This window comes from Populus nigra, chromosome 19, assembly GCF_951802175.1.
Source record: "Populus nigra chromosome 19, ddPopNigr1.1, whole genome shotgun sequence".
In the NCBI taxonomy this organism is placed as follows: Eukaryota; Viridiplantae; Streptophyta; class Magnoliopsida; order Malpighiales; family Salicaceae; genus Populus; species Populus nigra.
This window is the reverse complement of record NC_084870.1, coordinates 4552973-4576754: the sequence shown is the minus strand read 5'-3', so window position 1 is coordinate 4576754 and position 23782 is coordinate 4552973. Positions and strand designations below refer to the sequence as shown.

Below are 23782 nucleotides of genomic sequence, written 5' to 3'. Positions count from 1 at the left end.
TGCCAAGCTTTGGAATTTCGAGTTAAATCTACCAGATCGTAAAAGGCATAACCATTTTCCCAGTTATTATTATTCTTTTAGGGTAAAAAATCTCTCCTGTGTTAATTCATGGTTGCTATTCCTTGGGGAGTCTGAGAAGTTACTGCTGTTGATGGTCATAATCAGATTGAAAAGCACGTTGTACCTGAAATCCAATATGGTGAGGAGATGGCATGATTGAAATTTGTGACAAAGGTGCATATCAATTTTCTCTGGCTTTTCATCTATAGAATTGGTAAAAGGGGAAGGAATTTCTTTGGTTATGCTTTGTTTTGTTCTTGCAGATACATGAAGAAACAGAGGAAAGGAGTTGCTATGCCTCCAAGCAATGAATAAGGATTTGAGTAAATAAGCATATCCAAACTCCCCCACTTACAATTTATAAACCCTAACACTAACACGCATGGTTAGGGAAAACCCAACTTTACCACAACAACAATTCAAGAGCTTGTAAACTTAGTAACAGCCTTGGTACCCTCGGAAACAGCATGCTTGGCCAGCTCTCCAGGCAGCACCAACCTCACAGCCGTCTGGATCTCCCTTGAGGTAATAGTGGGCTTTTTGTTGTACCTGGCTAACCTGGAGGATTCCTGTGCTAGCTTCTCGAAAATATCATTAATGAAGGAATTCATGATACCCATAGCCTTGCTGGAAATCCCTATGTCTGGATGAACTTGTTTTAGGACCTTGAAGATGTAAATCTTGTATGTCTCCGTGCTCTTCTTCACCCGCTTCTTCTTCTTGTCTCCGGCAGCAGCGCCGCCTCCTTCTTTGGGAAGCTTCTTCCCTGCCTTCGGCTTCTTCTCTGCCGGGGCTTTCTCTGCCACCGTCTTCTTCTCCTCAGCGGGCTTCTTCTCGGCGGGCTTCTTCTCGGCTTTTGGTGCCATTTCGAGAGAGCTTGATTGCGAGGAGTCTAGAGGAAGAGGAGGATATTTTTTTGGAAGGTTGCGTTCTGAGGAAAGAGTTAGGTGGGGAATGGGGATGGTTTATAGAAACAGGATGTGGTTGTGTGATTGGTTACTGAGATTTTACACGGATCGCCGACGTGGAGTTTTTGGAGCGTTGGATTGGGTTCGAAATAGATAGTTAATCGATGGTAGGAGAGCGTTGAGGTGAGGATGGCATTTGCCGCGGAACGGTAGAAAATGGGAATTCTTTTTTGAGAATGTAGAAAATGGGAGTTTACTTTTTCGAAGGATGCCATTTTTTAATCTAAATTCTAAAAATAATGTTTTTTTTTTTCAATTTGCTTTTTTGAGCAAAAATTCTTAGAGATACGAAGTATACAACTAAAAGGAATGGGGAAATAGTAATTCATAGTCTTTTTGTTTTTTGCATTTTGATTTTTTTTATTGATTTTTTTAATTTATTTTTTATATGATGTGTTTATAGGGATTTAGAGTTAATAATTTATTTTCATTTGAGTTTTATATAATTTTTGCAGTGTTAAAAAAATATATTAGCATTAAGTTGGTATCAGAAAAATATTTCAGTCTTGCAGTATCGTCTATCTCTTAAAAAAATTAGTTAAATAAAAAATAAGCTTTTAAAAAACTATGTTATTAAACTTTTTAGAGTTAATGACTTTGTCTACGAGTTTGGCAAGGTAATCTTAGTTGTCCCGGTTTGTAGGTTATTTTTTTAATTAAACTCGATTATGTTATCATTTATTTTTTTATCATATAGGTAAAAGAAAAATAGTTTCGAAAAAAATTAGTAAATTTTAGAAAGTTCATGAGCTTGTTAATGGTATGACGAGTTTAACTTTTTTTTAACTTATTTTTTTTATTTCATCATTTGATATTATACTGATTGAGAGTTGAGTTTTACAATTTGTTTTGTTTTGCTTTTTGAGAAGTTATCGTAGTAAAAAAAAAGTCTTAGTACTGGTTTGACACTTGATTTTACAATTGTCTATTTTTTTATTACATAGTTAAATAAACAATAATTTAGAAGGGAAAAAAGCAAGTTATTATTCCCAATGGGGTTTATTACTCAGTTTGCGGGTTTAACATGTTGACTCGGGTTACCCAATTCACTGGTTTAGCTGGTTACCCATCAAATCTGATTTATTTTTTTAGTTTCTGTTACTTTAATTTTTCTAATTGTTTTTTTATTCGACTCTTCTTTAATATTAGATTAGTTGAGAAATGAAATTCATGGTTTTTTTTCTACTTTTGATAAAGTTATCATGATTTTAAATAAATATTTTTTTAGGGTCAATGATCAATTTTAAAAGCATCTAATACTGTTACCATAAAATTAAATAAAAATAATTTATAAAAACAACAACTTTATTAAATTCATTGAAGTTCATGGCCCAAGTCACCGGTTGACCAAGGTCGATCCAATCTGCCATCATCTCAATATAAAAAAATCATTAAAAATAATAAAATTTCAAATTAAATACTTTATAAGAACTTTAATAAATACTCCGATCAATACTTGTTTAGTTTGCATGCTATGATTGTTTTTTCTATATTCTTTACAAGTTTATATATTTATTTAGTATACGCACTATATTTTTATAATAATTACATTATTTCTATATTTTATATATTTACATGATTATAAACTAAATGTATATTTTTTGTACTTGTAAAATTTTGGACAACACCTCTCTCCGCATAAAATCAAATCATAGCACAACCCCCTCCCTCTCTTTCCCATGGCGTGGCCAGCAGCCATCCCTCCCATTTAGGCAAAGATATATCATCAGTCTCCTTACCTTTGCTGTCAAGAAATACAAGGATCTTGTATCTAGAATGCGTCAAATGTTATACATGATCTTCTAGATCGGAATATGGAATCTCTTTAGGTGTTGGCTTTAGTAGAATTTCTAACAATTTTTTCCATTGCTTGCAAACACGGCAACGATGATGATGATTGTTACGTACCTTTCCTATCTTGATTGATTTGATAGAAAAAGAATATGAAATCTGGCACGGACCTTCAAGATTTTGGCCAGATCTAAAATTTCTTGTCTAGTAATTTTCCAGGAATTGTTTTTTAATGAAAAACATAATCTATAAGCAGTGTAATGTGGTCGAGTCTGTTGGGTGACATGGGCCGTTGGAGGTGTAGTTGTTCGTGAGCGTGGTTGTGATTATAGTTTAAAGTAATTTTTATTTAAAAATATATTAAAATGATATTTTTTTTATTTTTTAAAATTTAATTTTAGATCAACATATTAAATGATCTAAGAATATAAAAAAATTATTTTTTAACAAAAAAAATATTTTTTTAAAAGCACGAGTTTCCAAACACGGCTGAAGATTTGACGTATCACTAGCTATTTCATCTATGCTCCATCAAATGTCTGATATATTTTTTAAATAAAAAAAATTAAACATACAGGTATGTGTAACACAATTTTTTAAATTAATAATATAAGTATATATAAAAAACTTTATGTATGTATTTAATTAAATAAATTAATAATTATACATATCAACAAATAGAAAAAAAATCATCAATAATAACTAAATACATATGTGGAAAAATCAAGAAGGGAATCTAGATCAATATATTTGATTTTAAAACATGGGTTATTCACCTGATTGTATTAAATAAATTAAAAAAATATTTAAGAAAAAATTAAAAAATAACAAGGAAGGGGAATTACTTTTGATATAAATTAAAAACTTATACATGAAAAAGTATGTTTTTTTAAGAAGAAAAAAATTAAAAAAAATGGTTAGGCGCTTAGAAAGGGCCTGTGCAAGGGCTTTATTTTTTTAAAAAAAATCAATTGGTTGTCTGCCCCAAAAGTTTTTGAAAAAAAATCCAAACAAGGGATCGCCTGATATTTCTTAGATTTCAGCCATTATAATGCCTTAAAAAACAGGATTTATGCTTTTTTTTTATTTAAAAACTCATTTTCCAACCTAATTTTAACTCAAAACACCTTGAAAAACCCATAAAGAACCTTGTAAAAAAATAACTCAAAATCAACCCCAAAAAAAAATCCTCTTTCCAAGTTCAATCTGATTTTTAAAGAAATTTTAAAATGAAAAAAACATTTAATTGAACTTTCCTCGTTAAATAGAACATTTGAGAGTTGTTTCAGCAGCTGTCGGTTGGCAGAGAACTTGAGTTCCATTTCTTCGGATAGCAGCAGCACCTAGAGTCTTTTTTTATTGAAACAGCGACGACGGGTGCTCCTCAGCCACGCCTTTCCTCAGCTGCAGTGGCAGAACTAGCAGCAACCTCCTTTTCCCAGCAGCGGCAATGTTGTTTTCAGCAACTTGATTTTCAGTCGCACCATCAGCAACCAACGACAGCAGCTCCTCTCAACAAGTTGCCACTGCGAGCAGCAGAAATCCTCTTCTTAACAAGCTGTCATTGTGAGCAGCACAAGCAGCGTCCAACGTCCTATCTTCAACCAAGAGCGGCGTCCAGTAGAGGTTCCCATTGCCAGCAGAAGGTAGACACCGGGAGGGAACAAACAACACAAGGCAAGACAAACAAAACAGGGAACCAGAGAAAGAACAGAGAAGAGGTAGCATCGATCAGTTCTTCTCCAGCAAACCAAAAAAATCAGAAAAAATCAGAGAAAGAAACAAAGGAAAAGAAGTAGCATCGGTTAGCCATTACCCCATCATCCGGTTTCTTCTCCAGTGAACCTGGTAGGTTCTTCTTACTGTGCATGCAAATTACAATTCACTTGTTATTGCACCTGTGAATTATAATTCATTATGTAGCAGGTGTGCGTTGTCACGCCTGCTACACAGCCGGGTAAAATATATATATGCATTAATTTAAATTTATTTTATTGGTTTATTCACTGATATTAGAGTTAGAAATATCATATATTTTTTTTGTTATGTAATATTTATCAATATCAGAGTTGAAAATATTCGTAGTTTAATATTCACTGACGTCAGAGTTGGAAATATTATAAGCATACCATCATAGTTTAAACCAACAAACTCTAAGCAATTTAAGACAAAACCAGTAATGTAGTCTACCTTGGGTAGGACGCTTAAGGGGTGATAATATCTTTCTTTTTCCGTAACCAATTTCGTACCATAAAATCTTTATTGAGCAGTTAGGGTTCCTAATGACTTTAATACTATGTGGCGACTCCTTAAACTAGATCTTTTTCCCAAAAGAACAAGATGTTAGATATCCGTTCTTCTTCAAAGAAAATTTTTTAATCGGTCACCGTGATGTCCAGGTGTGACATCAGGGTTGACTGAGTTGCATACTTTTAAAACCTCGTTGGAGCAGTTCTGACATTATCGTCTCTTAAGACCACCTGAAGTTGGTAGAGAAGGTACATATCTTTCGTTTGAATCCAACTTTGCTCAATTTAATGGTCTATAACTTTATATTTATTCATTTGAAATTGCCAACTCGATCAGCCAAAACTGTCAATACAAGGATGCTTAGGTGATGAATAACGTGTCACTCATATTCTCTTCATTAAATATGAATGCCATATCATTTGGGATTGAAAGATTTCAATTAAGTTCCTGTAGTTTCATTTTCTTTTAATTGCAATCATAATTGCCTCCTAACTTTTAATTTCATGCAAATTCATTCTTTTCAAACTCAATTATCAGCCCTAAAATTAATCGCTATTTTCATTTTATTTCTTGGTTCTGAATTTGTGCATTTTAACCCTCAATTGACTAACAAACTTTTAATTTTTTCAGTTTGGCTTATAATTTGGTCAATTTCAACCCTTACATTCACCTGCCTTTTCTAGTTAGATCATTGATTTTTGGATTTCTTCAATTAAGTTTCTAATTACCCATCAAACTTCAATATTTATGCAATTAAGCCACTGATTTGACTAAATTAACTCTTAAAAATTACAATTCGACCCCTATATTTTAATTTCTTCCAATTAAAGTCTAAATTAACTTTAAAAATCAATTTTTCTTGCAATTACGCCCTCAATAAATTTAATTTTGAAAAATTCCAATTGAATCCTTAAACATCAAATTTAAAATTTTTCTCCTTAAATTGAATTTTCTTACCAATAGAGCCTTCATCAGTCGAAAACACACTGTCAATTTTTTAATCTTGTAAATTTTGATCTTCCTCAACCAGTATTCGATAATTTCTTGGGTGTTCTGGTACATTCTTCTCACTGGTATATATATATATATTTATTATGTTCCAACATTTTTTCATTTTTTTATATTTTTTATTTATATGGGGGCCTAAAAATAATGTTTCAATGTAGCAATTGCAACATTGTCCCGTTTTTCCACGATGTTAAAAATAAGTTTGAGATCTTACATGTCTTTATTAACGCATATAATCTTCATTATATTTTATTATATATAAGCATTGATTTTTTTTATTCACAATTATATTTTTTACTCACAGTCAAAAAACACGTTAATAACATCTATATATTATCTCCGTTAAAAAAAATTATTCAACCTGCAACTAGGCTTATCGGATAGACGCATCAATATTTTTTTTGTATTTATTGATATATATATATATATATATATATAATTCTTAATTTATTTAATCAAATCCATGTATAAACTTTTTGATTTATAATTAGAATTTTTGTTGTAAAAAGACCTGTGCTTGCATATTTATTTATTTTTGCCAAAAAAAAAAAAACTAACCAATAGCAAATCACGTGTTAAATAACTAGTTAGATACTACATGAGTTTCAATGTCATACATGTTAAACTTTCCAAGGTTTGGGGAGGGCCTAGATGCCATTCGCACAATGATGCCGTGTTGGTGTTTATTTGAGTTTAGTCCGCAGCAAAATAAATAATGTCCCTTATTTGCGGCAATCAATATACACTGAACACCAATAGCATTTTAGACTCTACACTGTAGCGCCGTCGTCCAGATTAATCATCGATCTTCTAATATGATACTGTTTATTTTTATATTTTAAAAAAATATTTTTTTTCTTTGTTTTAAATTAATATATATTTTTTAATATTTTCACATCATTTCGATGCGTTAATATAAAAATAAAAAAATATTTTAATATATTTTCGAGTGAAAAACATTTAAAAAACAATCACAACTATATTCTCGAACGAATATAATATTGAATGGAAATCATGTTTATAATATTTTTTTATTTTTAATATTAACATATTAAATAATCAGAACAAAAAATTAATTTGAAATAAAAAAATAAAAATTTAATTTATTTAAAAATATTTTTGAAACACCAAAATAAACTCTAAGCTCGCAAATCTAATTATTTAATGCAAAGTTCCCAGTGTATGATTACATAAATAAATGATTTTGAGATTAATACAAAGAAAATAGGAAAAAAAATTACAAGATAACAACAAAAAAGAAGAAGAAGAAGAACAAATAAGAAATAAATTAACAAGCTGTATGCTTGTAAAATGTGATTATTATAGCCTGGTATTCAGGCATTAAATAATAATAAAAAGAAACTGCAAAAACTGAGGATCCTCTTTTACATAACCAGACTATGATTGAGCCATAAGCATCTCATTCCAGATGCACTGCCAAAGGATCCTCAGCTGCCCAATTTGATAAAAATTAAAATTAAAATTAAAATTAAAATTGTGCCTCATCATCATCATCATCATCATCATCTGATCTCGCTAATGTTTGCCATCATCATCAGATATATGTCTTGCAGTTGACATTTTAATGGAGGACACGAATGTTTTCTCAAGGAGAATGAGTGAAGGAGAGATTGCTGAGTATTGAAGGGAAAAGAAAAGTTTGTGGGGGAACTTCTAAGCATGCGCTTGAAGCATTAACTTGCTGCCCCATCTTTTTTGTTCGACTTTAGTTGTTTTTACGATTAATAATGTGGAGGAGAAGCATGGGATGTTCCTGAAGTGGACATTTGTGCCTTTCATTTTAATTTAATGTAATTAGATTGAATTAATCAAGTTGGTTTAATATATTAATCGTTTAATTCACCATATATCTCTGCAAGAATAAAAACATAATTTTAATTTTTTAAAAATATACTTGTTAGAAGAGTTAGTTATAAATTCTGAACGAGCCTAGTTTTATTTTTTAAAATAATATAAAAATACCCAAATAAAAAATATATTATTAATCGTGCTTTCGATATCTATCGATGCCATTTTTGCATGTAAAAAACAAGTTTCCACTTGAAAAGTAAAAATAAGTCAAAAGGGTCAATAAAACCGAGATGGAGGAAGTGAAGTTTATATATAAATAAAAAAACCGAAAGAAACAATGCAGTTTTTTCACTCTTCGCCATATCTATATTGCGCTCTCCTAACTAACTATATATTAATAAGACGCAGATATATAATCTCATTAAAAAGGTTAACGGCAACACACTACCATAAAACCCAATGCTAAACACATCCTTTTCTTGCCGTTTAATCAAACCAATCATTTGACGGCAGGAGAAGAAGAAGAAAAAAAACTTGAAATGGAAGTTTCAGATTCCACCACGGAGTAAACAAAACAAGACAACCTTGTAATGCAAAGCAGAGACAGGTTGTTAATTACTAGTTTGTCTTAAAAAGCAAGCGAAAATGAGGAGGTCTCACTAACCGGAATGTCATGTTCTGATTCTTGGAATTTACTGGTCAGCCTACAAACTACAAAGCACAGCCATCTCATGTCAAAGCCTTGAATATTCGCGGGATTATTAGTTATTTTTTAAAATATTTGTTATTTAAAAATATATTAAAATAATAATTTTTATATTTTTTAATAATAATTTTTAATACCAACACATTTAAATATCTGAAAATATAAAAAATTTAATTTAAAATAAAAAACAAAATAAAATTTTTTAATTTCTTTTAAAAATTTCTAAAATATAAAAATAAACAAGCTTGAAAAAATAAACTACCGTAACAAATAAAAATTAAAATAAGAAACTCATTACTTATGATGAAGGTAATTCAACTAGTCAGACTTTGAGTTTGCTCCATAATAATTACAAAGTTGAGTCCCCTCAGAGCTATTTAAAATTTATATTATTATTAATTTTAAAATTTATAAAATTAATTGAGATATAGATAAATTAATTCATATATTTACATTAATAATAAAAAATAAAATAAGGAACCCACATGAGTTGCATCGATTCATCGCGCATAACATGGGTCCAATTGCACTCCGCACCGTCCAATTTATCTGAAAAATTAGATTCTCTGTCCATCTGTTTTATTTTAATGCAAGTTAGGGACGCCCCAAATGTGCTTTTATATCAATTGATGACTGGCTAAGGCCCAGAACCAATTATACGACGGGGTGACAGAGAGTACAGTAACGCTGTTTTTTTAACATATCTTTTATTTAATGTATTAAAATAATATTTTATAATTTTTTAAAAATTATTTTTAATTTCACAATTCAAAAATATAAAAACATATCAATCTACTATACTCTAAAAAAAACGTAGCACAACTCTTGGAGATTTGTGTTTTGTTAAATATATAAAATATATTAATATAATTTATTCAAAATTATAAAAATTACTAAAATAACATATTAATTTAATATCTTTTAAATTAAAAATATTAAAAACCCCCCTCTCTCCTTGTCGCAAAAAGCTATGCGTGTAGAAATCCCCATTGCCTCCCACATCCGACCTCTCGGAGACCTGCCCGCCTATCTCCCCCATTCGCTCTCTCTCTCTCTCTCTATCCATATTTTCGAAGAATCCTGATCTCAAAGGTTCCTCTTCCTCCTCCTCTCTGTTTTTTCTTTCAAACGCACAGATCTACTCTTTTGTCCTTCTCGTTTTGGTTATTGATTTTGTAGTTGCTGCTTCTCTCTCTCTCTCTTTTTTATTGTCTTCGTTGTGCAGAGAGGGTTTATATATTATTATTGTTATTATTATTTCCTTTTTGGATTTCTCCGTTCGATGGCTGCTCCCCCTGCTAGAGCCCGAGCCGATTATGACTATCTCATTAAGCTTCTCTTGATCGGCGATAGCGGTATGGATCTTTTATGTTGTTGTTTACTGTTTTTCATCTTTTGTTGTTTTGTTTTTTTAAGGATCCCATGATTCAATTCAGGTAACATATCTACTAATGTATGCTCCCACTTGATTTATAGTATGGGAAATGTTTTAGTTTTTCATGTAAAATTGGAACATCTGATAGCGGTGAGACAGCAACATGCAATCTGACATGAATTGCATAGCTGATGGTTGTTCTTGTTGGGATCTTGTGTCTATCAGGATTCGGTACTATGTAGGAGGAGGGAGAGAACGTGCTTGCTACCTAATTAGATTGTCGGTAGTTTAGCTCTTTGTCTAGCTCCCCTCCCCCCTCTGTATCTCTCCATTTATTGATATGATATCTGCTAATAGCTTATAAAAAAGGATATAGATCCAAATATGTTGGCTACTTGATGCCATGTTTTTTTCTCCTTGTGTTTGATGTTATTATGCTTTCTTTTTTTTTGGAAATGTTGTCTGCTTCACTGGTTTTGCATAATTGCTAAAGTTCAAGTTTATTCTGCAACATAATAATGTGCTTGAGATTTCAATCTTTCCTGTTGTTTGCCGTTGCAGGTGTGGGCAAGAGTTGCCTTCTTTTGCGTTTCTCTGATGGTTCCTTCACAACTAGTTTTATCACTACCATTGGGTGTGTATTCCTTGCATTCTGGGCTTAAAATGCATTAACTGGTTTTTCTATCTTGAAGAACTTCTCTGACCTTCCCAAGCTCATTCTTTATCATGCAGTATTGACTTTAAGATAAGAACCATTGAGCTTGATGGCAAAAGGATTAAGCTTCAAATTTGGGATACAGCTGGGCAGGAGCGGTTCCGAACAATCACAACTGGTATGTTTCTCTTTTGTAGATACTGTTTTCTCAGTGATAGAAAGGGAAAGGATATTTGTGAAGTCTGCTCTACTTAGGTTTGTCACATTTCATATTGCTCATAAAGAATATCAAACTGGTGGGTTCATGTATGAGACATAAGTTATCCACTTGAAGATTTTCCATGCGGAACCTGCCAATTTGATAAGCTTCATTACTCTCCGGGGAAGTGTTTTCTGTGATGGGGGGAGAGATATTATTACAGTTTTCATTTTTTTGGGTGGGCCTGGGGGTGTGGCTGAACAAACTTTTGAATGCCCTACTATGCAACCAAATATGAGCGTTCACTTTTTGAAGCAGGGGCAATGTGAGAGAAAATTTGTGGTTGGCTGTGGCTGGATGAAGATTAATCCTATATAGTTTGGGATTAAGGCTTGTTTTGTTGATTACCAGGATTGCATAAAGGCTCTAGTCCACCTCGAGGAATATCCTCTCAAATTAGTATTGATGTGAATGGCTGACATTGGCATCAGGGAAGCCTGGATTTCTGATGCATGAATTGCAGCTTCGTATTGCCTAAGTTTTATGCCTACTAGTTCATGACACTTCGACCACTGCATCGTGTATGTGAAGATCTTTACATGGTTAGAATTGTACCATCAGACTAACCTTTTACTCTGGGTATTTCTAGGACAAGACCATTAGATCTTAGATCATAATCGTCAATGCCTGGCATTTGGAGTTTTGTAGTTCATAGAACTGTGTTTCTGGATTGTTATCTGTGTTGTCTGTCATGCAATTGTTATAAGTTGATTTGTGCTTCATTTCTAATTCATGTCCCTGGAAATTCATTCCATGTCGGCTTGCAATTGTTATAAGTTGATTTGTGCTTCATTTCTAATTCATGTCCCTGGAAATTCATTCCATGGCAGCTTATTATCGTGGAGCTATGGGTATTTTGCTGGTCTATGATGTTACTGATGAATCATCTTTCAACAGTAAGTTTCTGTGTTCTCAATTGATCAAAACTTAAGATTGCTGTGCAGATTTTAAGTGGAAGAAATTTTGCTTATCTGAATGTGCTGTTTGATTTCCCTACATCACTACTGGCACCTTCTCATCCACATTTATTTTTATGTGGTGACAAGTATTTGGGAAGTTGCATTGCCTTTTACTAAACTATTTCCTTTCATTTCCGCACCTTTCTTTTCTTGATAGTTTTCTTATAAACCTGGCTTATCACCATTTTCAGACATTAGGAATTGGATTCGCAACATTGAGCAACATGCTTCTGATAATGTTAACAAGATATTGGTAGGGAACAAGGCTGACATGGATGAAAGCAAACGGGTATGTTAGTCAGTTCTGCAATCAATTAAAACTAGCTGTTAAATTGCTTTTGATTGCCATTTTGGAAGTCGTGCTTATATGATTGTATCTTAGTTGCATTACCAAGGTCGTTTATTGATCCCAGTTTTTAGCACATAGAATATTTTTTTCACTCGGGTATTCATAACGGGAAAAAACTACAGTTCTGTGATTTAATTTATGGTTTTAGCAATTCATCTCTCTGTTTCCTTCACTCGGTGGTTGATGCTCATATCAATGTGAAATCACTGTATGATTGATAACCCTTATTTTTCTTGTAGGCTGTACCAACATCCAAGGGCCAAGCACTCGCTGATGAGTACGGGATCAAATTCTTTGAAACTGTAAGTAACACTTGCAGAATTTGAAGCCAATTGAAATAGTGTTGGTATTTATTGAAAAATATGTGCATTACAGAGTGCAAAGACGAATCAAAATGTGGAGCAAGTTTTCTTTTCAATAGCAAGGGATATAAAGCAAAGGCTTTCTGACACTGACACCAAGGCTGAGGTATTTGAATTTCATGAGCTCCTATTTTCGATTTGACAAGAGTGAGGGACTTTTCAATCTCTGTTACTGTTTGTTTGAACATTTTGCTTGGGTTGTGTATTGCAGCCTGCAACATCAAAGATTCATCTAGACCAGGCGTCTGGAGCAGGTCCAGCTGCCCAGAAATCAGCTTGTTGCGGTTCTTAAAAGCAAATCATTTCCTAGTGGGGGCATGAATTACGGGTTGCACTTTTGTTGAAAAACGGAGATGGACAAGAACCAGTGCTGATAACGGAAAAAAAGGGGGCTTGTAATTTATCTCATTTGTCATTCTTTTCAATCTTGTTTTAGTGTGTTAAATTGCAGTTTATCATTATAGAATATTATTCGTGTCACCAGTTGGGTTGCTTGTGAAAAATATTCTTCTTCTTTTTTTTTTTTTTCCCTCCATTGCCTTTCTTCATCGCATGGGATTTGTACTGGCATTACTGTTAGGTTGTTTACGATGTAAAAAGACAATCACGAATGGTTTCCGGTAGCGTGTACTAGAATTGCACCGAAGAAGACAGCACCACGAGCGTTCAAGATGTATTTTATGAATTTTTTAAAAGTTGTTTTTAATGTTTTTTTATTTAAAAATATTTTAAAATAATATTTTTTATTTTTTAAAATTTGTTTTTAGTACCGATACATCAAAATAATCTAAAAATACTAACCAAAATTTAATTTAAAATACTAACCAAAATTTAATTTGAAACAAAAATGAAAAACCAGTTCATCTGCAGCTCCAAACAAGGTTTTCTTATCCTGTCCTTCATCTGGGCGAAGGCTTCAAAAACATAGTTCCGGACATATACTTTGACAAAAATGACCGGGAGTAAAGTAAGCCTCGATTGTTTGAAAAATAGAAAACTGAGGAGAATATACACAGACGAGCTCTGGGATTTTGTGAGATTGGAAATACATGCCTCTGATGATAAATTGTGAAAGCTAGCTTCTGGGCAGTGAAGGAATTAGAGCACAGCACACCATTGGAAATTTTGATCGGAAATTGGACAGCAGTAAGGAAAAGAAGCATCCAGCTGCTCAGCGTCCCCCATGTTCACTGATAAAATATAATGTGAATCTGTCTGCTTTTAGTACAAGCCAGATGTACAGCAAAAGCACTCAACAATATTACAACTTGCCAGCCCTCGAAACGACCCAACATACCATATAAATCTGATCTTAAACTTGTGACCATTAGAATTAACCCATCGGTCCAACGTATGGTGCCCCCATTCGTGTCCAAATTCCTCCAAGTATTCCAGGATGTTACGTACAATAATACAGCACAATGAAGAACAATTTTCCCGCATCGTGGCACAAGGGTGAAGCATAAGAATGATCAACTCTTACCAGAAATTTCCAGTAAGAAAGCCAGTTCAATTGTCATGGTCACCAAGTGATTTACACAGAAGTTTCCCTTTGGTTTCTTACATTGTACTTAGGCACCCAATCTCACCGATTCAATATCAAAATACAGTTTTACATGAACTAGCTGTTCATCATATAACAAGAAGCATCATTTGACCTGTCTCTGAACGGCATTCCCTGCAGTGCATGCATGCTTCTCTAGCCAGTCAAGCTAGTTTCTATGCACGCTGCAAGCAAAATAATGCTTTACAGCATTAGTTCTTCCTTCCCATAGATACGCTGGAGCTCACGAGTTGCAGCTTTGAACGATTCTGAGAAAATGCGAAGAGGGGCAAATATAAGGGAGTAAGAACGCAACTACTAGCAAAATTATCAAATGCAAAATGGTCTAAATTTTTAATTCTCCCCCTTTTCTTTCTAAGAAAACAATGGCAGCTAAAATTGCACAAGCAAAAGTGTGGTTGCACTTCCACCAAGGGTATTCAACCAAGGCAAAGCTAAATGCCTTGCATTTGCAATCAAGAGATGGCAAGTTCAAAACTCAAGAAGGAAGTTACTTCATGCAAAATATCTAGTAGCGGATGACTGTCTCAAGATTTCCTTTACTTGGTAATACCTTAAATAAATGGATAATTGTATTTTACAAGTGTGCTTGTACGCACAATGAATAAGAGACAAATAATTCTAATTGTATACAAGGTAAAAAGTCAAAACAAATATTTCCATTACCTTTCCAGATGCGAAAGGATTTCTGATTAATAGGTGCACCAAAAACAGTTTGAATTGCGTCAAATAACATGCTTTCAGGAGTGTTCCTTAATTCTTGTACTATCTGATAGATAGTTTTTCCATTTTCGAAGCATATATGATTGTTTGGATGTTTTGTCTTGCAACCAGCATGGCTTTCAAACTCATATGCATTGAGCACCTTACACCCAAATTATAAAGCGGATCAGTAGTGTTTGAAGAATCCATCCAGACAAAGACTAAAGCCAATAAAACGCTCACCTTGGAATAATTACATGATTGGCACCCACAAAGATAGCCAGAACCTTTTATAATGCCACGAAGCTCCTTGTTACATGCAGAGTACAAGCCACAAGGTCACTAGATTGAAAATACAAAAGAAAGAAACGGAGAGATTTTTTATCAGAAAAAAATGGACTAAAATTTTAAAGAGATTTACCTTGCGTGACAAGGAAATATACTTTACAGGGACTCCATCAAGCATGCCAGTTGAGATCAAACTTCTGACATTCGAAGGAAAGCTATTTGGAGCTTCTTTTCTGGTAGTTTTCAACTCTTGTCTGTTCTTAGAAACAGGTTCAGATTTGGATTTAGTTGCCCGAGTATTACCTGCAACTGCCTTGGCACCCAGCTCTTTTTGATCAACTGCTTCTCGTGTTTTAACTGAAGATTGATCGTAAGAGTGGTCATAATTGTTGATTGGCCTACAGACAGGTATAATATCATGGGCATCGTCAAATCCTCCAAACGATAATAGATTGGTGTCCTCCTTTCTATATGTGTCACTTATTGGAATGGTACTGTCATCAACTTTGATGTAAGTGGAGCTCATTGACCCAACGTGTGCATCTTCTTTATTGTAGGTATGACCCATCACTGTGACATTATTATCCTCATCAAATGCTTGCCCCATTGATATAAAGCTACTTTCACTTTCCCTGTTGAAGCCCTGACCAGTGGAATTGTTACTGTCACTTTCAATTGTGAAACCCTGTCCCTTTGGGACATGCATACCACTGTCAGAGTCCTTAACCTGATTTACTTTGACTTTTCTAAAACCACCATAGTTAACACAGGCTTCAGGATCTCCCATAGCATGAGATATAGACAGGCTAACAGATGCATTTGAGTCACCAGTTCCAGCAGGATATAAATTCCTTTCAGCAAAATTGACAGACCTTGCAGTTTCAGCCCCAAATAACCGGTGAATAAATTGGTTTGGGACAGACTGAAAACCAGGGGTGTTATCCCAGGAAGGAGCATTTGCACTGGATATTCCAGAAGTCACGGTGCTGTTTGGAGCTTGCACTGCTTGCTTCTTGCTAGGGAACAACTCAGGCTCAGCATCATCTATAAACCACTGATGAGATCGTTTAGATTCAAGCCTGGATGGATTCTCAAATGCTGGATCTCCATCTGTACCCTTTGACATCCAAAATCCCTTGTTCTGCTAAACCCACAATGGAACAATTATTCCAAGAAGAAAAGTAATTCATATTCAGCACCAAAATATTATTCCAGCATATCTTTACAACTCTCAAAGTATCCATACCATTATCTTCGACTAACAGCCATAAACCACATGCAGAATTTGGGAATTTTGTCATCTTAAAACAATTATCATACAACAAAAAACTCACAGTCCACCCATTCAAATTTTACTCCTGAGAAAGATGAAATTATCAACAATTTCATTTACATAAAGTGGCAGGCAACTAGACTTGAACTACAAACTCCAATGAGATTACAACAAATGCCTCCGGGTAGCAGCAGAGTTAGGAACTTATTTGTTTCTATTCGGATCATCAAGCAACCAATTGGGCTTATTAAACAACAAATGTACGCAATTTCCTCACTAATATGTCTAGCAATCCCTCTATACTCCAAACTTGCTAATTACAGTTCATAAAAACACAACCACTTTTCACAAAATATTGACTTTGCCGAGCACAACTAATAGCGTTGCATGAGAAATTATCGGGTACCCTCCTTCACTTGCATGAAAGTAAGAACCATTAAGATAAACTACCTATGAGTCCCATTTTTATTCGAGCGAGCGAGTTAGTAACAGGATTACCATATTCCATACATACCATTTTGCTTTGCTTCTCCAAGGTCTCACCCTTCTTTCTTCAACAGATCATTTCCAACCTTTAACATAAATTTTCAAAAACAAAAAAAAGGTTGTTTCAAGCTCGAAGTCACAGATATGAAAACCCCAATTAGATAATATAAAACCTAACCCTAAAAAAAAGAGAGCTTGGAGTTTTTGACGAACCTCAAAATCTTTAAGATGGTTGGGAAACTGATCGGAATGTTGACTACCGGTCTGCTGAATTTCTTAATGAACAGTAATCAGCGATGAAAATCGAATATAAATAACAGTAGCAAATTAGATGTGAGCACTCGATTTTTTCTCGTGACAGGGAATTGAAAATGGGAAACATCTGCATTCGCCGTTACATTTATATCATCCGTACACGTGTGCCAGAGAGCATCGAGCATGCACCGTTAGTGTTGTAAAATATTTTTGCAAACGGGGTTTTTGTTTTTGTTTTTTTCGAGGAAAAACGGCACGGGCAGACTTCTGAGTGTATGGGGGCAGCCGCCATTTCGTGAGATTTTATTTTATTTTATTTTATTTTATTCTTGAGTTGTTTAGAGTTTAGACATATTATATAAAAAATACTTTTTTTTTAAAATAAAAATAAATTAATATATTTATTAATAAAAAATATTTTTTAAAATAATACTAACTATATTCTTAAATATCCCCAATATTAAATCAATAGATATTAAATCATCCAATATTACCTTTTATAAAGTTTTAATTTTACCAATAATGGTTTAGTATCGACCAATATTAGTGATGTAAATTTAGAGTATGTTTGACAGTGTGGTAGCGATTGTTTTTCAAATAACTTTTCGTGCCGAAATGTATGCCAATGATTTTTTTTTATTTTTGACATCAGCATATCAAAATAATCCAAAACATACAAACCATATTAAATTTTAGCAAAAAACATTTTGAATGTTTTGGGAACGTGGTTTGCACCGCGTTTCCAAACAGTTTCTTAATCAAAATTTGATAGTAATCAATCTGAAATGACATTGATGAGTGTATTTTTTTAATAGTTATTTTATTTATTGATAAATAAATAAAATATAGATATTATCAATATCAATTTAAATCTCAATATAAATATGATATAATATATATGAATTAATATCATCTACATATATGTAAAACATTTATAGAATTTTTAAATTCAACTTAATGTTTTTATACCTTGATATTTTGACAAAAAAACACATATGTATAATATTTTATAATTTTACCATTCAACTCACTCTTTTATTTTTGTACTGACTAGTAAATACTAATCAAGCAATATATAATATAATATATACTCAAAACTTAATAAATAGAGTGGATATATAAATTTTATATATAATGGTAATAGGTAAGGCGTGTTTTTTATATAATATATACTCAAAACTTAAAAAATTGGATCGAATTAATTTTCACCTTGAGATTTTACAATTAACGTTCTGTCTATAACCATTCAAGGTCAGAAAATCATTTAAATTAGATCCAAAAAGATGCTGTTTTTTTTTTTCCTGCTTAATTTCGAGTTTTGGCTTTTGAAACTCCTAATCGTCTAGAATTCTTTTTTCATTTCTTATCGGGTCGGAGTTAAACCTACTCAAGCTATTATAAATCTCTTTTACGAGGTAGATGATGGCAGAAGAATTTGATTTAGTCAATTATTTGTCCACGCGTGCAACCATGCTTTTTGTAAAAAAAAATTAAAAAAATTAAATTTTTTTTTTATCATTTTAATATTTTAATGTTGAAAAATAAATTAAAAAACAAAAAAAATACTATTTTTTTATATTTTTAAATAAAAATATTTTAAAAAATTATCACTACTGCAATACTAAATAACAAGTGATAGGGTTTTTGTTTGATATTTTTTACCGTCTCTAGTATTACTATTCTTTATATTTTTGTATATGATTCTATTTTATTTTAATTTTTTTAAATTAATTTTTTTAATGTTTTTATATTATTTTGACTCACTGGTATTAAAAGTAATTTTAAAAAAATAAAAATATATTTTTAAATAAAAAACATTTTAAAAAACTTCCAGAATTTATTTTTTATTTTATCTTATAAAATTCACAGAGATAAGATAATGTCCTGTAAAAAGAAGGGGCGTCCTAATCTTGGCCTGCAGGCGGGTCCAGACATGAAGGTTCGTAAGACTGTTTGCGGGATCGGTGATGCGCGTGCCAGATCACATGCCTCCCCAAAATTATGCTGCTCTATCAGCGCACACACGCCTGGTGCCAGGATCAACTAAATTCATCCACGTGTCGATTGTAATTGAGCTGGCTCTATATATAATTCATCCACGTGTCGATTTCAGTCGTCGAAACTCGATTCATGGATACCGATTTGAGGCAAGAAAATCTAAATAGTCAAAGGTTTAATATATATTTTTATGGATTAAATGGATAAGTCCAAATTAAAAAAGAATTTGGTCATGTCAAATAACTTGTACAACAAAAACATGTATAGTTTTTAATGTGATTAATGGATCATACTCAATTTAAATAAGATAATATCCTGTAAAATACTTTATAAAAATACTGAAATATTAAAATGCTAAAAAGTGGACTCTCATCAAATTCATTAGCTATTTCTTATTTAACGATGGAAAAATATAATTCACCGAAAGAGAGTCGTAAACGCCTGGTGCCAGGATCAACTAAATTTGTATTTTTTGCCTCCTTCCCACATCTAGTGACAAATAATATTTTGACAAAGCAAATGAACCGACATGTCATTCATCCTTCGTGAGATTGGAAAAAAAGACATGCCGCCTCTTGCCTTAACATGGAACGGACCCATAGCGTGGTTGGGTCCTCTACTCTCTAGTAGAAATGCAAGTATTTATAAGAAGGTTTCGGCTCGGGAGGACGCCACCCTTGCCCCTAGTTGCTTTTTTGTGCTTGATCATAGCCCTTTTCCTAACTTCGGACGCCATGATCAGAGCAGGAAACATCGTGATAAACAGAAACAATCATAAATCCTAACAGAAACAAAAACCAACAACTTTGATCGGAGAACAAACCCAGCAGCAGCAGCAATATCCACAACAGGCAAAACAAATTCATGCGGGTAACTTTGAATATGAACAACAATCGCAGCAATTGCTTAATAAACCCATACTGGCACAGCAATTAGCTAGGCCATGGCTTTGAAAGGACCAAGACACTATTATGTGAGAATATCTAACTAGATTTGTCCATGTCAAACTATAAATAAAATTTAATGCTCTCGGTATACAAAAGAACTGAATGAATTTGATTAGTAAAAAATCCCAACTACGTAGTCGTACTAGAAGGTGGTATATGAACAAAAAAAATAAAAAATCTTTTCAAAATTAAAGCCTAGATAAAACATTTCAACACAGGTTGAGTGCCGGCCTTCCTTAACTGCAACTCCGACTCATTCTGATCCATAGGCAGTGCCAAGCTCAAATCCAAGCACAGGACTCTCTTGCTGCTATTCGATTTCTTCAAAACTGGGATGGCTGGTAAGAAAGGTGGATAAGTCACAGCCAGTTCATTGCCAGCACTGTTACTGGTACCATCAATATTATCAGCCCTATGCCTCCTCATATGACCTCCAAGCGCTTGCCCGATAGGAAATTCAAGCCCGCAAATGGAGCACTGGTGATTCTTTGGCTTTGGAGGCGAATTGGGCAACTTCATTAACAAGTTCCCAGTTGATCCCACAAGTTTTGGTTTCTTGTGACTTGCACGGTGGCCTCCTAACGCTTGAAATGAAGAGAAATTCTTGTTACATGTTTTGCACGAAAACAAGCGACCGGCCCCGGATGGTGACGATGATTTATAATTAGTTGGTAGCTCATGATCATCAGCTTTGCCAACTTTATAAAGTAGCATCAAGCATTTGGCTATGTCTAACTCTCCCTCTTCTCTCCCTCTCTTCATTGTAATTGAGCTCATAGCTTGTAGATTGAACTGCGTGATGTGTGTGAGAATATATGTATATATGGTGTGCAAGGTGTGCAAGAGCAGCAAAGTTTACACTACGTGGTGTTTGTATGAATATTTGATGGATGGAATGGAAGTAAGGGAGACAGATCGGGTTGTATTTATAGGAGGCTGGTCCGAGTTGGCAGCACAACCGAGTAAGCACTGACGTCTTGGATTGAATGGCGGTTATGCCCTAAGGAAATTGAGGGCGAGTGGTAGACTAGTAATTAGAGTGAAATAGATGGTGAGAGTGCAGCTGCCGTGATTGATACGTCAACGTGCCGCGTTGAGCATACTTGAGGAGGGGTTCAGGTCGGGTCCTTGATGGTGAGCCACTAGGAGTCTTCCTTCCTGAAGGACAACATCTCCTTATGTTTGACAATTCTAGAATCTTTCAGAACAAGCCCCACCGCACTTAGAAGACGCGTGCACGGCAGCCACCTTAAATATGTTTCACACAATATTAATTAATATCGCAGTATATGCTTTTATCATAAATCTAGTTTTTGTTAGGAAATCTCCATTTCCCTTCTTACTAAGACATGGATGCTAAGAGAATTTATATATATATATATATATATATAAATAAAATATATACCAAGTTATCAAGATATTTATTATTTTTTAAAACATTACATTAATTTCTTACAAATTAAGGATGTGATATTCTTAAAAAATGAGAGGAATTATGTTTTTTAAATGAGAAATATAAAAACCTTGATTTCTTAACTAAAATGCTTCCACTATTGATATTAAGTGGCTGGCATAAATTTTAATTAATAATAATAATAAGTGTCAAAATCTTTAGTATAATATAGATGTTGAGGTTTTGTTAGAGAGCACATGTTTTAAATAATTTTCTAGTAAATAAATTATTTTACTCGGTTGTTATGATTATGCATGTGATTTTGGTAGGCATATAATTATTTAAAAAAAGGCATGATATTATATAAATAACAAATTCATATAAGAAGCGCGTGAACAAATGATCCACTCCAGTGTAAAAGCAATAGAGAAAAGCAGACAAGAAGAACAAGACAAGAAGGTGCGTTATTTTGTAAATTACTACTGCATATCAGAAAACGTGGAGGCAGAACGGCGTCTTCCTAGTAAAATACTCTATTCTACGCGGTGGTTCACCAAGCTGATCACCAGTATGCGTCAACTTTCCTGGTTTCACACACTCTTCCTGCCAAGTAAAATCTAAAGTGGGGCACTTGAGGGGCTAGTTGTTGTGGTTAATCGTGTGACTTGTTCCGTTCCCGTTTCGGGTTCGATCCTTTATATGCACGCCTGTCACCCCCGCGGTGCCTAACTTGTCCCTGGGCTTGCAGGATGTCCAGTGGACCGTGGGGAATAGTCGTAGTACATGCAAGCTGGCCCGAACACCCCACGTTAATAATAAAAAAAAAAATCTAAAGTGGGCGTGCTTTGTGCTTCTCATTCACAACTTAGACAAATTCCTCGATTCTACCCCAGTTCATGGTTCATGATCATTCAACTAAACTCGTTAAAGAAGAACACAGGCGTAGTTTACTGGATCTGGGTAGGTGTGGATGAGGGAACGAAAAGCATTTCCCTTTGTGAAAATGCACTGCAAGTCATATATTGTCAGTCTTCGTTGAGCTTCATGCAACCATAGCTAAGAGTTGGTTGAAATTTTAGAAGATATATATATATATATATATATATATATATATATATATATATATTGCTCGAGATTTACAAAGATTTTGAGATTTGGCCGTGTGAGATCTTGTAGATATTAAAGATATGCTATCCTACGTGAGATCACAGAAAAAAAATCTTGTTTTAAATGCACTGATGGTTTATTTAAGAATATTTTTAATGTTAATCTTCAAAAATACATATATATAGCTAACCTTAATGGAGAATGCATTCATTATAATTCTTTTTATAATATAATTTTTTTAATTCGAACTAGAAACAAAACTAGAGCGAGGTAGCAAAATCATGAATTTATAAAAGGTACTTTTAATATTTCCTAAGAATAAAAGAAGGAATATAAATACAAACACAATTTTATTATCCATTTTTTTTAAAAAAATTAACTTTATAATTGCAATAATTTACATGCTATTTAAAATTAATGATCTCTATTGTAATTAAATTCAATTACAATGTTCAATTTGATTTAAATTGGTAAATAAATTAAATTTATTTATTTATAAAAGATATAATTCAATTCATTTTATTTTCTATATTACTCTCATCACTTTCATTTTAATTCTTGGTTTCTATAAAAAATAGATTGATAAATATTTTGAGAAAGCTAGTTTTAACATTAATTTATAATAAATAAAAAAGGTTGATCTCTAATATATTTTTATATTATTTTAAAAAATTGAATTGTATTTAAAATTTTATTTTTAGTATTTAAAATAATTAAAACTCTAAATTTAATTTAATTTAATTTAATTTAGAGGTTAAACATGTTAAATTATAACTTCTGTAGTCGTTTCGAGACCAACAACTATGACTTCGAGTTAGTTCTGTTTTGACTTCAATTCATGGTCAAACTTGTAGGAGGCGGTACTATAAAGGTAGCAGTCAAACGTGGAACTTGCCCTCCCAGAAGCTTATTGTTGGGTTATTGTCGCAAAACTTGTACGAAGTTTGTTTGATTTTGACAAAGACTGAAAGCCAAGAAAAAACACAACTTCATTTATTAGAAAAATCAACATAGTGTTTATTTAATTAGTACTTCCTATCATTTCTTCTATGTTAAGAAAATTAATTGTTTAGAATAACATAATTGTTTGTAGAATAATAAGCATATAGATAAGGACCAACTTGCAATATTACAAACTAGATTGATGGTTGTGATCCTCCGCGGGCCTGCTTTATTTATTTTTATTTAAACAAAAATGCTAACACAATATAAGTG

General features: G+C 33.1%; 4 protein-coding genes and 1 long non-coding RNA gene across 7 annotated transcripts; 2 read left to right on the top strand and 3 right to left on the bottom strand.

Moving 5' to 3' along the window:
* Positions 1-334: 334 nt before the first annotated feature.
* LOC133679215 (histone H2B-like) lies at positions 335-1014 on the bottom strand. The gene has a single exon (XM_062101744.1). It carries the CDS (start codon positions 924-926, stop codon positions 480-482), a length of 447 nt encoding a protein of 148 aa, XP_061957728.1. The 5' UTR covers positions 927-1014; the 3' UTR covers positions 335-479.
* A 3109-nt stretch (positions 1015-4123) lies between these two features.
* LOC133679197 (uncharacterized) lies at positions 4124-7922 on the top strand. The gene is made up of 2 exons (XR_009836125.1): positions 4124-4667; positions 7637-7922. It is a non-coding gene; the product is annotated as an uncharacterized LOC133679197 (long non-coding RNA).
* A 1619-nt stretch (positions 7923-9541) lies between these two features.
* Positions 9542-13034, top strand: LOC133680677 (ras-related protein RABE1c-like). Its single transcript, XM_062103712.1, has 9 exons — positions 9542-9687; positions 9821-9950; positions 10532-10604; positions 10703-10803; positions 11715-11780; positions 12035-12132; positions 12432-12494; positions 12568-12660; positions 12766-13034. The coding sequence occupies exons 2-9, from the start codon at positions 9878-9880 to the stop codon at positions 12844-12846; spliced, it is 648 nt and encodes a 215-aa protein (XP_061959696.1). The 5' UTR covers positions 9542-9687; positions 9821-9877; the 3' UTR covers positions 12847-13034.
* Positions 13035-14023: 989 nt separating this feature from the next.
* LOC133679419 (uncharacterized) lies at positions 14024-17305 on the bottom strand. Of its 3 annotated transcripts, none has more exons than XM_062102014.1 (6): positions 17081-17305; positions 16896-16953; positions 15242-16252; positions 15064-15126; positions 14785-14983; positions 14024-14366 (listed from the first exon to the last, which is right to left on the bottom strand). In XM_062102014.1, exons 2-6 carry the CDS (start codon positions 16896-16898, stop codon positions 14302-14304), a joined length of 1341 nt encoding a protein of 446 aa, XP_061957998.1. In that variant the 5' UTR covers positions 16899-16953; positions 17081-17305; the 3' UTR covers positions 14024-14301. The 3 variants fall into 3 exon arrangements, with proteins under 3 accessions (XP_061957998.1, XP_061957995.1, XP_061957997.1); XM_062102011.1 differs by having other exon boundaries at positions 15064-15129; positions 17081-17303; XM_062102013.1 differs by having other exon boundaries at positions 15064-15129; positions 15242-16249; positions 17081-17302.
* Positions 17306-20120: 2815 nt separating this feature from the next.
* Positions 20121-20972, bottom strand: LOC133679949 (zinc finger protein ZAT12-like). The gene has a single exon (XM_062102690.1). It carries the CDS (start codon positions 20842-20844, stop codon positions 20263-20265), a length of 582 nt encoding a protein of 193 aa, XP_061958674.1. The 5' UTR covers positions 20845-20972; the 3' UTR covers positions 20121-20262.
* Between the last annotated feature and the right edge of the window lie 2810 nt (positions 20973-23782).